Source organism: Leptopilina heterotoma, unplaced genomic scaffold, assembly GCF_015476425.1.
Source record: "Leptopilina heterotoma isolate Lh14 unplaced genomic scaffold, ASM1547642v1 Lhet_509, whole genome shotgun sequence".
NCBI lineage: Eukaryota > Metazoa > Arthropoda > Insecta > Hymenoptera > Figitidae > Leptopilina > Leptopilina heterotoma.
In genome coordinates this window covers 43,258-61,648 of record NW_025111109.1, presented here as the reverse complement: position 1 = coordinate 61,648, position 18,391 = coordinate 43,258, and the positions used below count along the sequence as shown (strand labels likewise).

Below are 18,391 nucleotides of genomic sequence, written 5' to 3'. Positions count from 1 at the left end.
CAACAACAAACTAAATTAACTGTCAAAATTGATTTTTCAACAGTTGTCCTGCATACAAATTGACTTAAATACAACTATTTAAAAAAATGATTGGATTCGCTAAGAATTTGTTACTCGGGGGTTTTCGGGATCGCTGATTACGAATATGACGTCAGATTTTCAAAACTCAAAATGTTGGATCCAATATGGCGATCGACTTTAAAAAATCGATTCAATTTACCTGAAACACGTTACTCGCGGGGTTTCGCTGATTAGGAATTTTTCCACAGATTTTTTTATTTTGACATCATATTCGCAATCAGCGACCCCGAAACCCCTGAGTAACAAATTTTAAACCAATCCAATCATTTTTTAAAACAGTTGTATTTACAAAAACTAAAAAGTGATTTTTGGGACTTATAGGGGAGAGTGGGGCAAGACGGGGTACCGGCCCTATTTAACAAACGAATTAACCAATCGCGATTATATTTTACATAATACTGCACCGAGACGATAGTCGTTTGTTTACAAAACCTAAAAGCCATGAGAACAAATCTTTTATCTGTTTTACTAAAAAAACTGTTTTCGACGATTTTCTTGTCAATTTTTCACTTTTTTTAGGAGATGTTTATTATTTAATAATAACAGTTAATAAACTATACAAAATTTTTTATAACTGGCAAGCGTTACAGAAGAAGGGAAGCATATGTTTTTTTCTTTGTTGAATCGTAAATTGTAGTAATTAATCATTTTATTCAATTTCGTAGGTGCGGGCAAGATAGGGTAGAGAAGAGTAGGGCAAGGCGGGTTACACAAATGAAGCAAAAGAAAAGAGAAATAAAGGAAGTTAAGAAAACTACTTAAATCAAGACTGAATAAAATAAGAGTGACCAAAAAGAAAAAAGCTTGTCAGGTTAAATCAATAATTAGCGATGGTAAAGTGGAAAATACACCTTGTCTCTATAAATTGTAATGGTTATTATTTAGATTCAAATAAAGGCTGGGCTGCTTCTTCTGTCTGCGGCCAATGGACTTTGTGCCGTTGTGCTGGTGCCAATGACGAAGATGAAGATGCAACCTTTACTTGTTAAATTTGTCGACAGAAATAGACTGCTTTTTTAGTACCGCGCCGGTGGGTCAGGATGGGGAGATTTGCAATTTTTTCCATATTATTAATTTTATGATTTTTTAAAAAACCAATGGCCTTTGTGCGCCTTTGTTACTAAAGACTGATTCCCAAAGATGGTTATTAAATTAAATAATAAAATATGTATTCGATAATTTTCGTTTTTTTGCGCTTTAAACCTTAAGTACCCCGTCTTGACCCACTCTCCCCTACCCCCACTTTTCTCAAAATCATGAACATAATTATCTATAAAATCTTTGTCTAAAAATTTTTAATAACGAAAAATCAGCAGTCTTCTGAATCAAAGTTTCCACATTAAGATAATACATTTTTAAGTTTCCGACTATCTGTAGAAGAGATAATTCGAAAAGAGGATCAGGTACGATTTATCGGTTTGAAAATTTGGAATCTGGAAGTCATTTGGAACAACTCCCCACCAAGTTTGAAGCGTTACATTTTAGAATAACCTGCCCACCTTTGAGGAGACCTGTGCAGTGTTCATCGACACAATGAAAACTCCCATCCGCTACAGCAGTAAATTTAGTTTTTCGTAAGTAAATAATAATTATTATTATTGATTTTTAAAAACATTTTTGAATAAATAATTTGAGTATTTTAAGACTGGTTATATGGGGGTTTCGGGGTCGGTAAGTTTTCAGAAATTGAAAATGTAGAATATGAAAAAAAACTAACTTCAAATTTGAAATTAACGACTCCTAAAACCCCCAAGTAATGAGTTTCGACCAAATCCGATCTGCCATTGTTAATTTTTTAAATTAAGCTACATGTTCGTAAATGGCAATGATAAAATCTCTTAAGAAACCAGATTTAAGCAGATTCCAGCAATTTTTAAATCATTTCAGATGAAGAAAATTTCCACAGAAGCTCTTGAATAGAAAACCACGAATTATAGTAATAATGTTAATAAAGATTGACAACAGTGGATTTCAAAACCTCATGCAAGCCTCGAAACGTTTACTTTGTGTACTTCAAAATTTTTAGAAGACTCTTGTGCGAAAATCACAAGCTAACTTCAAAAAAAGTGTAAAAGAATCTTTAGTAATTAACAATTTTGTTGTAGTTTGTGATTTTGCTGAAAACTACAAATTTGTTTTATCAGAATGCGACACCTAGATTTTACTGGAATAACAACCAGTCAAATATATGTCCAGTTGTCATTTGTTTTGATGTAAATAATGAATTATCACATAGAAGTCTAGTGATTATTTCTGAATGCAATACCTTTAATTCGAATGCGGTTAACGTATTTTTCAAAAGTTATTACAGACTTCATTAATACATTGTACAAAGATGACAAGAAAGTTTATTATTTTTCAGACGAAGCGCCACAGCAGTTCATAAACTATAAAAACTTTATTAACCTTAATTACATTATCACAACCTGACTCGGAGAGATCGATAAATTCTGATTTTTAACTATTAAATACATCCGAGTGATCAATTCAATAAACATAATATATTTATTAACCTTTATTATCACGAGCAAGATTTTAAAATAAAAGCCGAATGGAATTTTTTGATAGTTATGATGGTAAAGGACCTACCAAAAATTGAATTCTGTCGTTCCAAATACAGATGTTTAAATGACAAAAAAAATAAAACAAAAACATTGAAAAATAAAAATTTTGTTCCAATTAGTTATATGGGTGATTCTCCAAAAAACCTCATTTTGCGTGTAATCAAGATTTTCTAAATAATTATAATCATTTGGGAAAATACCAAGTCATATTTCCCTATTTTATCACTTTTTCTAAATGTTCTGCAAGAAAAAGTTGTAAAATTTTATTGTTTAATACATTTTTAAAATATTTTACCACCTCAAAATCGATTTTCTAACCTGTCATCTAAGTGCTTTTCATTTTTTCAATAGATAAAACAATTATTTAAAACATGAAAATTGGTACTTTATTAATTTTTTCTAAAAGTTATGATATTTAAGAATAATTTTCAAAAATATAAATAAAATATGTCGTGTAGTTTTTTTAAATATAGAAAATGAAATTTGTCATGTAGTACCGCGTCATTCCTCTCACTCGTTGAATATTATCCAATATTTTTGCTGTGGGTAGAGATATTGCTTAATTATTGTGATCAATATTTAAATTAACATCTCTAATATTAATTTCTTAAGTTACTTTTTAAAAAATGTCATTATTTTGCGTTAAAAAAATTAAAATTGAGACATAAGCAGAGATTCACAACCTAAAGCGTCATTCCTCTCACCGCTAATAAAAACAATATTAATATATATAAATTGATCGCAAATTTTTTTCACATAAAGTTATCCTTTATAAACATGATAGGGCATTCTAAGCTGGAGGAAAATTATTTGTCAATTAAATAAAATTAAAAAATGTTGAAATCGTCATTCCTCTCACTTTTTTGAATAAAAATTAAAAATTGATATGATTGTCGGTTGTTTACAAACTGCCAGTGAAAAGTGAACCTAAAATGTATGAAAAATAATTTTTGACAATTGTTTAAAGAGATTTTTGATAACTGTAAGTATTTCAAAATCTATAAAATTTATAGATAATATTAATAAATTATAATTTTTAAATAATTTTTTGTAAATAGAAAAATATATATAATAAAAAACGCCGGCGCCAAATTTTAACCTCTTAATTTTTTTGTAAATTTTAATTTAAAATATATACTTTAAAAGCTAAAGTTAGCATGATCATGCTATAGAGGTGGTAGATTTTTGAAAGCTCAATATAATTGACTGCATTAATCCATAAATAATAATTTTTTTTCTTTTCTGTTTGTAACTCACAAAAAGGAGTATTTCGGGAGAATCACCCATATATAGGGTGATTGTGTGTATTACTATGAATACCCATCTTCGACGGGTTTTATTTCCTAAATATAGTTAATCCATAAACATTTTGTCTATAACTATTAAAAATCCCTACATGGGAATCTATAAGGGAACTTATCATTCCTCCTGTAAAATCTTTTTTCATTTTTTTAAAAATAATTGCATATTAAATCTTACATCAAATGCCATGTAAAATCCATTTCCATCTTTCAGGTACAATTTCATCATATCCTTATTAAATATTCCCACATTGTACTTCACATTTTGTTTTTATATGAGTTTTGACGTGAGATTTCATATAAGGTTTGGCATAAAATTTCATTCAACATAGAATTTACATAGTATTTCATATCACTTATTTCCCATACGGTTTAACATGGGAATCCATATGTGACGCGACAGGGGGAGCGTTTGAAGCGACACCATGAGCAGAAAACCCGCGGATTTTGGGCGGACATACATAAGTTTTTCAACTTTTGATTTTTTTCACGTAAAAGAACAAATTAAAATCTTTCGAATAGCACCATAATCTTAAATTCGATTTTTTAAATGATAAATCCTTTTTCTCGTGTCGCGTCACATATGGTTCCCTTTATATAAGTGGGATTTTATATGTCGATTCTCATGTGGGGATTTTTAGTAGGCATATGAATTAAAACTCCTGCATCGTTTCACTAAACATTTCTAAAATTCTAAAAATAATGTTAATTCATAAATAGGAATTTATTATTTATTCTCAAAGTCATTTTTAAATATTTCTAGATTTAAAAAATAAGAAAATTTTGATTGATAAATCCTAATTCATTGATCCCAATTAAGAGATAACAATGTCAACTTCATAAAAAATTAAATAATATTCTAACACACAAAATTAATTAAAGATTTGTTAAAAATAAAACATAATTTTAGCTTAAAAATTATGATTTATTATTTATATTTCATGTTTATAGTAAAAATTGGTTGTATTTATTTGTGACCTGGTCTATGAAAATGGATCTTACGCGCGAAAACAAGTTTTCGAGAAAGCAGCAGTTAAAGTTTAACTTAGAAAAATCCTTGTAACTTTTTTAAATATTAATATTTTTTAATCAAGTTATGCTTATTTTCTTTACCGTGGATCAAAATATCAAAATAAAAAACATACAAGTAATGAAAAAATTCTTTTAATAATTGTTTATATAAATTAATAACAAACTTCCCAAACACAGAAAGAATAATCAAAATTTTCTAAATAGCAACAATAAGTATAAATAAGTGACACATGTTTGTAAGCGTTTTCGAGGCTGCTGATTACGAATATGATGTTAAATTGACAATTTGACAGTTGACAGCTGTCAACTTCTCTAAAATGTGATCATTTTTTATAAAAAAAGACAGTAATAAGGTTTTTGAGGTCGCTGATTACGAACATAATATCTAATTTTAATTTTAACTGTTGACAGTTTTCAAAGAAAAACTGTCAACTTTTCTTAATAATAAAAAATTATCGTCTTCGTTATTTTCATTTGAATAATAACAAAAAAATCAATTTTTTCGTATTTTTATCTTGTTTCTTCTGACTTTAAAATTTTTTTTAAGAAACTTCTAATCAACTTATGACTCTTTGGTTTTCACCATCTTAAAGAGCGCTCAAACTCTATCCGAATTAATAAAAAAGTAAAAAATTATTTTGTGACACATGAGGTCCCTTTTCTTAGACCAGGTCACATATATATGAAAGTAGCTACTGACACTGTTACATCAATTTGACAAAAAATTAAAAATGTACTTTTTTTAGTTTTATATTTTGAGAAAAAAGTTATAACTTTTGTTTCTCTTAATATTTTTTAATCAGATATGGCCAAGATTTTAAGTTAGTGTAATACCTAAGCGACTGACAAGTTTCGTTTTAATCGATCAAGCCGTTTTTGTGTTATTCCTGGACAAAATATTGCGGACAGAAAAAAAGAATTTCTTTATAGGCAATTTTTGAATTCTTACTACTCAAAACAAAAAGCAAAACATGAATTTACAAATTCTAAGCAACGTACAAATATTAAGAAAATGGCGAACCGAAAAAATTTGACAGAAGTAAATTTAGCGGATGGGAAGAAGAACTCGATGAGCGCTCGACCAAAAGAGATAGTTCCAGTCAGGTAGCAGTGTGTGGTCCAAAGGCGCTCACTGCTACCTAAATGATATTATCCCTTACAACCGCGCGCTTGGCGCTTGTCGAGTCTGGTGTACCGGACTTATTGTCCGGTACACACCATTAGAACTCGACTGTCGATAAACCGGTTGTACTCAGGAGAGGTTTTCTACAGTTTCCCTTTACACTGGCGAGAAAACCCATTTGACGGGTGGTCCAGGCAAATGCGAGTATTTCTAATTTTCAAGTCGTTCTGTAGTCGCAAAAATTTAGAATAAGTATGTAAGAAAATCTAGTATTGTCAGACAATTTTCTCGGAAACACTTGTAAACGCTAGTATTAAGGCAAAAAGACGAGTGTATAAATAAATAATGTTATCATGTAAGTAAACTATTGAAATTATAAAGGTTTTTCTGAAATTATTTTTGTTTATAAATCTTCTATATTATCCTATTTATCTGATTAAGAAAATTAAAACCCTCGACAATTGCTGAACCTTCGGTAACTGGTGCATTTACCCTATTGTAGCTACTGAAGCAAAAATCATAAATGATAATCGTATTTTTGAATTTGTAAAATGTTGAAGTAGAGAATTAAATTTAAATTAAAATATGTAAAGTACTTTGAATTTACAAATACTTAAATTTATTTATTCATCACTACCGAATAAAGCATACCTTCGATTCTTTTAAAAATTGGTATACTTTTTGGGCAAGAGTGTTAAAATTTTTAAATGTTTTTTATGAAACTTGATATCTAAAAGTTTTGGGATCGCGGATTACGAATATGATATCAGTTTTACAAATATGATACATCCCAGGTACATTTTTAAGAAACTGTTTATGTAACTGCGATGTAACTATTTTTATAACATATAATAAACACGATAAAAGCATTTAATATTCCGAAATTGAGATAGAAGTTATAACTGAAATTCTATACTTCGTCCTACATATTAGAATAATGATTAAAAAACAAAACCAGAGATAGAAATTGACAAAAATAAGAAACAATGCGTTGAGTCAAGGAGTGACTCACGCAAGCTCGCACTCAGCCGCTATGACCTCATTACGCAACCCGAGTTCTGTGAATCACTTCTTGTAACTCTAGCTTCACTTTTTCCATAATTGAGGTAGATATTTAGATCATTTGTCGAAATCGCATTCTTTCTTCTTTTCTCAATTATAAATAGAATTATAATGAATAAGTATTATTCTAAAGAATTGACACCTTTTACCCCCATAATTGTCTACAAACTCTCCCACTTTTTAATAATTTTATAGTATATAAGGCAAAGCTTTTTAACACAAATTGTCAAAAGTTCCAGTGCGGTTTTATAGACCTGTAACCATTGTAGAGCGACCCTTCAGTTATACTAAAAATTATTGTATTCTTTCTTTAATCGGCAATTCAGTGTGCGTTGTACTCGGTTATCGTGCAAGTTACATTTGTTTTTCACTTAGAAACAAGTTTCTTTCCATTAAAGGTGCAAGAAAAGCAAGTTAACACTTAGAATCAATAATTTAAATGTATTTACTGTCGTATTTTGCATATGAAGTTTCATTAATTATAGTTAACTACCAATTCTTTCTTTAATCGGCAATTCAGTGTGCGTTGTACTCGATTATCGTGCAAGTTGCTTTTCTTACACTTAGAAACGAGTTTTCTTTCCATAATTAGGTGCAAGTAACGATTAGTAACACTTAGAAACGGTATTAATTCTTTGAAACAATTGCAAAAACACTAAAGTTGTGAAAGTTACATAAGTGTAACAGAACAAACTTTCTCAGTTTCATTCAATTGAAACAACGTTCTGAAAACCAAACTAATATCGACCAGCGCTTCAATTTAAATCTACGAATAAACCTGTAATTAAAAGTAAGTAACAATTGTATAATTTTGTAAACATTACTTGAATATTTAATAAACATTGTTAAAAGGGAATATTTATTGTTGTTGTAACTCAAAACCCGTAGTTTTGACAAGTACAAACGATCCTACTTAAAAATAAAGGTCAAGCTTTACCAACTTGACCATAATCAGCCTACCATTCCTCCAAAATTATTTAACCTAACCTATCAAACTCGCCTTCTGCTCGGGATGTAACAGCTGATTTGGTGGCAGCGGTGGGATTCGTCACTTTTGTTAGACAATTATAATATTTTCCATTACAAAATATTAAATTCAAAATTAAAATAACTTATCAAAATCTTAGGAGAGTTAATTAATAATTCAAATTATTCTTTCTTTAACCGGCAATTCAGTGCGCGTTGTACTCGGTTATTGTGCAAGTTGTCAGTTTTAACACTTAGAATTGTTAGTTTCTGCTCGCGGATCGGAGTTATACGAAACACTATTCTTTCCTTCTACAAGGTGCAAGTTAAACACTTACAACACTTAGAATAAAGAACAATTTAACTGACGCTCTAACAACATTCTTTTCAAGTAAATTATTAATTACACAACACATTATACAACAATCACTTTAAGTAATAAAAGAACAAGTTGTATAAAATCGTTCTTACGCCTTTTGGCGAATTTCGATTTTACTAATGGCATTTTACGCTGATCGGCGAATTTGTTATTAGGGCAACTAGCTTTATTAAAACACAAGTTCTTGATTTTATCATTTTACGCTGATCGGCGAATTTGTTAAAATAAAGAGCTTTTCTAAATTTTGTTAAGTTTGAGGCTTACTTTAGAGTTATTTTTACGCCGATCGGCGAATTTTAACTTTAAAGAAGTAAAGGCTTTTTCCTTAATAAAAATCCATAATCAAACATACTACTTTAACAATAATTTAAATTTTCTTATAATCAAAGACAAAATGTCTTTATTTGCAGTTTGAGATCATGCAAAATAATAACGATAAACCAAGGAATAGAGGAGGAAAAAGAAATCAGAAACGCTTTCAACAAAAACAAGTAGAATATACTGATAATTTATTAGAAGTACGAGAATTTAATTCAATTCAAGAATTTTCAAAAAATTTTTCGAAAAATTATTAACTAATACGGAGCAAATTTTAAATAAAAATAAAGAATTGTAACAAAAATATTGTAATTTTGCTAAGACAATTAATCTTGCACACAGCCAACCAAATTTTAATAAAAATATAAATAAAAAAAAAAAAATTAAATGAGTAGTTATTTTTCAAATCTAAGTTATAATCAACATAATTACCCTTACGTTGAATTGATTTCGGGTTATTTCAATTTACATAGAGGTAACTTTTTAATAGATCACACCTTATCAATAAATTTAATTCAACAATCAGCAATAGCATCATTCGTATACATAGAACGTAATAGTTCAACTATATCTCGACAAGGTGCGATTCATACTATTGGAAATACAATAATAGAATTTAGTGATTTTTCTTTGAGATTTGAAGTTGACGCTTATTCTCATAGTGATACAGAAATTATCGGTATATTAGGAGCACCATTTCTGGATCAAATTTTTGAAACTAGATATTTTGAAAGAATAGCAGTCATTTACGAAAGAGAAATCTGGAGACGTGAATTATCAATTCAAAGACGATTAAGACGTCGAGTAGCTAATTTCTTTCGAAATACTTTATTTAGAAGATTCTTCTAATACTCATAGAAATTTCTCATGAGTAAGCATATTAATAACATTTCATTCAATTTTAAGAATTATCCGAAAATTCACATATCTTCTAAAAATTTAATAGCGAATAGAGGACTCTTTTTAATCAATCCTGCTTTGGATATTAATTTAATAAACGAAAACAAACTCACTCAAGATACTGAAATCAAAAGAATTGAAAAATACACAATAAATTTCGGGTCATTCGTTACATCCGGAACAACAAAAATAGTAATTGCTAATAAAGCAATAAAATTTAAAACTTTTATTAATCCAAACCAACCTGAATTAACAGGTATATTAGGATCTCCCTTCCTTAATACAGATCCTAGTAAATTTACATTCTAATCAACTACATATTACATGTATTGTATAATATTATTCACAACACTTTTTATTGTAACATTTTCAATAATTTTGTGGCTAAGAATTTGGTACATAACTCAAAATATTAAATTCAATAATTCATCAAATATTTTGATTTAAACAAATCTCAAGAATATAAAAAAATATATATATAAAGCAAATCTCACACCTATACGAGAATAATACTCCCGGTAAAATTTAATTAATGAACTCATATTTTCAGTTCTTACTAAAGTATAGCGAATTATATCCACTATTATCATTAAATTCTTCATTCTTTACTTAATAACGAAGGCTTATTCATATTAGATCCCTCGTTACCTATTAATATCATTAAAGAAGACAGACTTAATCCATTTTTAGGAGTAAATCGTATAATAAAATACTTTTTGAGAGACGGTACTTTAAGAACGCACGGAAAAACAAAAGTTTGTATTAATTATACAGTAATAGAATTTCAAACGATAATTTGTGACGACAATTCAGATATTATTGGAGTTCTAGGGCTTTCTTTTTCATTGGATATTATTAACGAAATAATTTAAACTAACATCAAAATGCCTCGTAGAAAACACCAAAAAGATTATGTAGACGATAATAATGATGAAACCACAGGACCAAGTGGATCAACCTTCACAACCTCCATTAATAGATCCCTTCATGATACTATGGTAAATTCTATGGCTGAATGTTTTGCGTTACAACAGGGTATAATGAATATTCCTTTTTATAATGGGCATAATATGCCAGTAAATGACTTTATTGAAGATATTTTTAATGCTGAATTTACTATTCCAAAGCAATACGACGATCAATATTTTCAATCTATTCTTGCTAAATTAAAAGGTGCTGCTAGAGGTAATATTCACGGTAAAATCTTTGGAACAATTGACCAATTGATAAAACATTTAAAACAAAGATTCTTTTCATCCCAAAAAGAAGAAATAGATAAAGTCATTGACAAAATGAAGTCAAAAGGAGCTGTAGGTCCATCATGTTCACCATACAACTCACCACTGCTTATGATTCCAAAAATGAATTATAAAACTGGTGAGAAAAAGTGGAGAATAGTGATTGACTTAGGGCACCAAATGAAAAGGACAAAGGTTCCAAAGACATGTAAAAAAAAAAAAAAAAAAAAAAAATTGCCCATAAATAATGATAATAACATAGTTTTAAATTTTAGATGACAAAATCCATAATTTTTCTCCACTACGCCAAGGAAAAATGGTACCGTTCTTTCCATCTGCAAAAGGAAATATAGACAACATACCATACCCAAAAGGAGTACTCGAGGAACAAAAAAAAAAGGAACCTAGAGGAATTAGTAGTTGCCTTATTTATTTCCTCTTTTATTTAATAATTAGTAACCAAAAATTAATAACTTGTGATTTATAACCATCTGACTAATCAGACGTTACACGAAAATAAATCTAAGAATTAAATAAATAATTAAATAAATTCCATATTAATCAGCTAGATGATGAAAACAAAAATTAAACAACTAAATAATTTTATGAGTAAAAATGTCATTAATCAAAAAAAAAAAAAATCATTATAAAAAAAAAAAACTAAACTTTAAAACTAATTTTATTTATTGATAAACAAAAAAAAATCATAATATGCATAAACAATCAAAGATGATTTCATAGTTTCCGTTCAATTATTCTTATTAATAATAATTATTATCACAGCAAGAAAACTATATCTATGCTACTCCTTAATTGCAATTAGAAGGAAAAAAATTTAAATCTAATACAAAGAACACAAAATTAACAGAAGAAAAACTCAATGAAACCAAATATTTCTACACACGGAGAACAATGTAAAATCTAAGGAGGGAGGAAATTCTCAAAAATCTGCAAAAATTTCAACAATTTTAAGACCGAAAACAACCTTTAATGACTTCCATCATGAAAGAGCGGCAAACAATTCAAATTTAAAATTAAATATAGCTCTTGAAGTATGAAAGACAAACACAAAGCTATATAATATTAACCATACTGGCAATAAATCTCTAATTAACGCCTTAACAATTAATACTAATCAATTAATTACATTGCAATTTGATAAACAATATTAATAATAAAATTATACCGATTATATTATTTATATTAAATAAATAATATTGTAAAATAGCATTTCATACATTAATAATGATACACATATACATGAATAAACAATATGCTTTGATTAATAATTAACAATTAAATTATTTAAAAACTGCTAAATTAACAATAATATATAAATAAATTACTAAAAATTATATAACTTTTAAATAAAATTGTTTATATTGTGTTTATACAAACAATTTTATTTATTTTATTAACTTAAAAATTAAGGTCCTGAAAACATTACGTTATAACTTTTAAACAAATAATATGCTTAAACAATTAATTAACTAAAAATTGCTTCCTTAATATTAGTAAATAGCAACTAACCATACTATTTAAGCTATAACAATGCTTTAATGCAATTATGCTGAAATTTTTATTAGAATTTTAATGAACTTAGATTTTGAAACATAAATTAATAATTAAAAGTGAAAGAAGCTATCAATTTTAACAAATAAATTAAATATCTTAAATAAATCTATAAGCTCGTGGGTTTCATTTGTATCGACATCACAGCTGTCCTAATACAGAAACCTGCCTAATCTGAAAAATATTTTCGAAATTAATTAATAATTTCAAAAATTATTGAAGAACAAAAAAAAACAGAACCTTTAAAAAAAAAAAACTTTAATATTTTACTGCCGAATGATAAATTCACTTTCTATAATGAAAATATAATAAATAAATAATGTTTATATATTTTTATATCTGCTGACTTAATAGAATTTTCAATAGAATTCAATCATTATAAAGGATTTTAAGTATTTTGTACGCAAACATTTAATTATTTTTATGAATAATGAAATTATTTTTAGTAATTCAATTATTTTCCAATTGATATAATTAAAACTCATCGCAGAATTTCAAGTACTTTTAAATACGATTTTAATACAATTTCTTCGAAAAATATAATTATTCTTAAAAATTCTTATTTGCTTTCGTGCAAAGAATTTAATTATAAAAAAAAAATTTTGTTAATAAAATTCTTAATGAAAATTCAGTTTTAAGAAACATGTAATTATTCAATAAATTATTTATTTTTATATTTAAATAATTGAATTTTCATAAAATTTAAAAATTGAAATATTTATAAATCGGAATATTCGTACTTTTAGCAAACAATTGTGTGAAATTGTTGTTTTAAAAGTTTAATAGATTTCTTTTGAAATATTTGAAGTTTCTATTTTTTGAAGAATTTTCGAATAATTATAATATAAAATATTAATGTTTTATAATAATATTCTTTTACGTTATTGAATTTTAAAATGTTTTAATGTGAAATGTTTGAAAGTTTTAATTCCTATGAAAAAAATAATAATAGATGTTTTTGATTAATTTCACAATTACCGAAATTTCTAAATATATGTAATAGATTTAATGTGGTAAATAATAAGTGTAGTTTTAAAAAAACTGTCAAAAAAATTACAAATCAGCGAAAACGCAGCAACCCTGCAAAAGTTATGTATGTTTTATCGTTTTTACCTCATACTTTCAACACAATAGAAATATTTAGAAACTAAATCACAAAAGTTAACAATTTTAAATGAAATAAATAAAAAGAATTTAGAGAAATAAAGTTAATTATTGAATAAATTCTACGAATCAAATAAGCAAAATTTAATAAATTGTTAAAATGTAAAAAAAGAATTAAGGAGAAAAACTCTTATATTTGAATTTGCAAAAGTGGTTGACAGAATGAAATAAATTAACTCCATAAATTGAGAATGTAACATTTATAAAAAAAAAAAATTTTTATTTATTTAAAAACACACACATTCACACTACAATTTTATGTAAATCACGTTCCACATGCACACAATTTAACTTTAAATGGATCCACCATGGGAGGATTTTCTTCTAAAATAATTTCCACATCTTTCGGTTTCACGTACCAGGAAGTGTTCAACTCTCTCTGGAATGAAGTACATGGTGTAGGATCCATCCTGAGAGGATTTTCCTCCAAAATGACCTCTGCATCGGTTGGTTTCACGTACCAGGAAGGATTCAACTCTCCCTGGAATGAGATATCAGGAAGGACCTGCTTCATCCTGGAAGGAAATGTTAAATTTGGGCTGAATCAATGGCGATTTTTCCAGCAAGGACCTAATGTCCTTTAGATACACCTTTGGCTTGGAATTTCGGATCGCAAACTGTCGACTTCACGGACAAATCCAACGGTTGATCATTGACCGAAGTTTCTGAAGAACCAGGTTGTGCTAAATAGACCTTAAACCCATGGAATTCTCCTCTCCATGGACGGCCAGGACGCTCCATGGCCTCATAACAGTCGATCTCCTGCATCGAATAATGTATTGATGCTGCCAACGAATGCCAAAGTTTAGAGTGATTGGAGGAATTTCATTAATTCCATTCTACAATTTCCTTCACCAGACACAAAAAACCGAAATAGAGGAAATTATTAAAATTAACAACTTATAAACACATGTCAAAGAAAAATAAGTAACACTGCTAAGAAGTCACACTGCTTACTTTTTAATTGCGCGTATGTACGTTCTATCTCAAGAAGCCAAATACTGAAGACGTCCCAAGTACTATCATCCTTTATAGGGATGCAAAATGCTGAGGTTGACAATTTTAATCACCACTACGAGAAACAAAGAGTCAACGACCACCCTGAGAAAAACGAAATCCATACCTACCTTAAGAAGATGATAAAGAATCACAAACAACACATATCATTACACAACAAACACGTAAAATTATCACTTCACATTCTTATCTAGGCGCCGCCGAATGTAATAAGAGAGGAAGGATATTGATGTCACTGCAAACACTGTATGAAAATTATAATTTAGGTGATAAAAGACAGTCTCAATTTCAGAATTTTATAGTCGCGACATGGGTATTTAAACGATAAGAATAGAATTTCATCGAGACGATGAAAAAAGTAAGGAGGGAGGACTGTTACATCCCAGGTACATTTTTAAGAAACTGTTTATGTAACTGCGATGTAACTATTTTTATAACATATAATAAACACGATAAAAGCATTTAATATTCCGAAATTGAGATAGAAGTTATAACTGAAATTCTATACTTCGTCCTACATATTAGAATAATGATTAAAAAACAAAACCAGAGATAGAAATTGACAAAAATAAGAAACAATGCGTTGAGTCAAGGAGTGACTCACGCAAGCTCGCACTCAGCCGCTATGACCTCATTACGCAACCCGAGTTCTGTGAATCACTTCTTGTAACTCTAGCTTCACTTTTTCCATAATTGAGGTAGATATTTAGATCATTTGTCGAAATCGCATTCTTTCTTCTTTTCTCAATTATAAATAGAATTATAATGAATAAGTATTATTCTAAAGAATTGACACCTTTTACCCCCATAATTGTCTACAAACTCTCCCACTTTTTAATAATTTTATAGTATATAAGGCAAAGCTTTTTAACACAAATTGTCAAAAGTTCCAGTGCGGTTTTATAGACCTGTAACCATTGTAGAGCGACCCTTCAGTTATACTAAAAATTATTGTATTCTTTCTTTAATCGGCAATTCAGTGTGCGTTGTACTCGGTTATCGTGCAAGTTACATTTGTTTTTCACTTAGAAACAAGTTTCTTTCCATTAAAGGTGCAAGAAAAGCAAGTTAACACTTAGAATCAATAATTTAAATGTATTTACTGTCGTATTTTGCATATGAAGTTTCATTAATTATAGTTAACTACCAATTCTTTCTTTAATCGGCAATTCAGTGTGCGTTGTACTCGATTATCGTGCAAGTTGCTTTTCTTACACTTAGAAACGAGTTTTCTTTCCATAATTAGGTGCAAGTAACGATTAGTAACACTTAGAAACGGTATTAATTCTTTGAAACAATTGCAAAAACACTAAAGTTGTGAAAGTTACATAAGTGTAACAGAACAAACTTTCTCAGTTTCATTCAATTGAAACAACGTTCTGAAAACCAAACTAATATCGACCAGCGCTTCAATTTAAATCTACGAATAAACCTGTAATTAAAAGTAAGTAACAATTGTATAATTTTGTAAACATTACTTGAATATTTAATAAACATTGTTAAAAGGGAATATTTATTGTTGTTGTAACTCAAAACCCGTAGTTTTGACAAGTACAAACGATCCTACTTAAAAATAAAGGTCAAGCTTTACCAACTTGACCATAATCAGCCTACCATTCCTCCAAAATTATTTAACCTAACCTATCAAACTCGCCTTCTGCTCGGGATGTAACAAATAACTAAAAAAAGACTAAATAAGTCACTTATATATGAATATAATTAATATTTAACATACCCTCAGTCCTCCGGTCATCTGTAGTGAATAGAAGTAACAATATACAGAAGTTAAGCATTAATTATAAAAAATATAAAATGTTGGTTTTAAAAAAATGTTTGATTGCAAATAATTTTTAAAAGTTACTACTATTATCTGTAACGAGGAATGAATCTTTAGCAATATAAATGTCACATGCCACGTGTGTGACCTCTAAGTAACCTTAGACCAGACCTGTTACCAAGCAAACTTGACAAACACCCATCGATGAGCAATCTTTTTACAACCCTATTACGTCGATACACGGATGTGATCTGGGTATATAAGGCCCTAAATTTGGATCCAGAAGTCAGTATCTAGTCAGCATCCAGTCAGTATCTAATTTAAATCAAACCGATCGACATCATCTCTGTACCAGTAGTCAGTGCGAATCTATACTCGTTACCTACGATTATCCCAGTCTAAGTAATACCCATCTCGTGTGTGACCGAGCCATTGTCAAACCTCCAAGCAGTAAAAATTGGAAAGGCGGTGCATCTGAACTGACTGTGGACGCACGAGCGGAGAACGGGTTTTCAGCTTCACAAAGAAGCAATAAAGGTAATTAACTAAATCTTTTCATCATATTCTTTCGATACAATTTCTATATCTAATAAACGCTTATTTGTTAAAGGTGTTTATTGGAACTGGTCTTCTCTCGGCAACATACAAATAAAGAACTTCAAGAAATCATTATATACTATTTTATAATAAATTTCATTTTAACTAATTCTTAACTTTTATTCATTGATTCTTTTTCCTCATTCCCAAATAAGATTTCTTCGGAATTTCTTATTTAAAACGAGGATAACAAATGTTAAGAGGTAAGTTACTTTTCACGTAACATACCCTCTTTTCTTGGTGCATCGGCCGGGAAAGCCATAAAGAATCAATGATATTATTTTTTCTAATTCTTATTTTTTCCAAAAATTTATTTTGAGATATAAAAAATATACATGTTTTTAACAATTCTAAAACTTTCTATTAAAATTTGAAACATTTAAAATCAATTTTTAACTCTTATTTTTAACAATTCTAAAATTTAATAAAAAATTGAAACACAAACCGAGAGAGAATCAATTCCAATGATTAAATCATTTCTTTTAAAAATTAATGTCTACTTCTAAGGAAAATATTACACAAGATAAACATACAACTCGATCAAAAATCAAAGAAAACCCTACTTTAAAACTTAACCCAGGAATTCCCTATTTTAAACCTTTAGCTACTGGTACACCTAGATACTCTAACGAAAATCCAAACCCTTTTTGCAAATCCGAATTAGATTCAGGAATTTGTCATTCATTATTTGATAACAATTCTTTTAATACTGACGACGAAAGTAATAATACAATTTTAGAAAATAACGGTTCTTTAAATTCTACATTACGAAATAATTTTAAACAAAGACTCGAAAATTCAATAATTAGCACACACGATAGTGACGACGAAAACAGTCACGACGAGAACAGTGATAGTGAAAATTTAACAGAAAATAACGAAATGGCTCTACCAACAAATCAACAAGTATCTTTACGTGACGCTTTAGAAATAGTTCCTTTGTTTGACGGGACTAACATTCCAATTTCACATTTTATTGAAGGGTGTTTAGAATCAGAACAAATGCTTCCAGAAGGAGTAGCTCGAAATAATTTAGCAAAATTAATAAGGGCAAAATTAAGTGGGGATGCGCGAAAATGTGTTTACGGAACTCAAATAGCAAATGTAGGCGAATTAATAAATAAATTGAAACGCGTATATTTGCCAGCTAAAACAGTGTACCAATTACAGGGAGAATTAGGAAATATATATATGTGGGAAAAGGAAAATATTACATCTTATGCTGCGCGAATAAAAGAAATTGCTGATAAAATTGAAGATGTTCACAGGTTAGGTAATAACAATGCAGTTGACGATGTTT

The 18,391-nt window shown here is 28.6% G+C and overlaps 1 protein-coding gene across 8 annotated transcripts in view; it reads right to left on the bottom strand.

Moving 5' to 3' along the window:
• LOC122507656 overlaps nucleotides 1-18,391 on the bottom strand; it is a 59,890-nt gene that overhangs the window by 29,127 nt on the left and 12,372 nt on the right. For 4 of the 8 annotated variants that reach the window (XM_043620484.1, XM_043620483.1, XM_043620482.1 and 1 more), the window contains exon 8: nucleotides 16,453-16,470. The exons of the other annotated variants lie outside the window; for them this stretch is intronic. In XM_043620484.1, coding sequence (XP_043476419.1) covers nucleotides 16,453-16,470 — 18 coding nt within the window. The remainder of the gene's footprint in view (nucleotides 1-16,452; nucleotides 16,471-18,391) is intronic. 8 annotated transcript variants of the gene reach the window in all.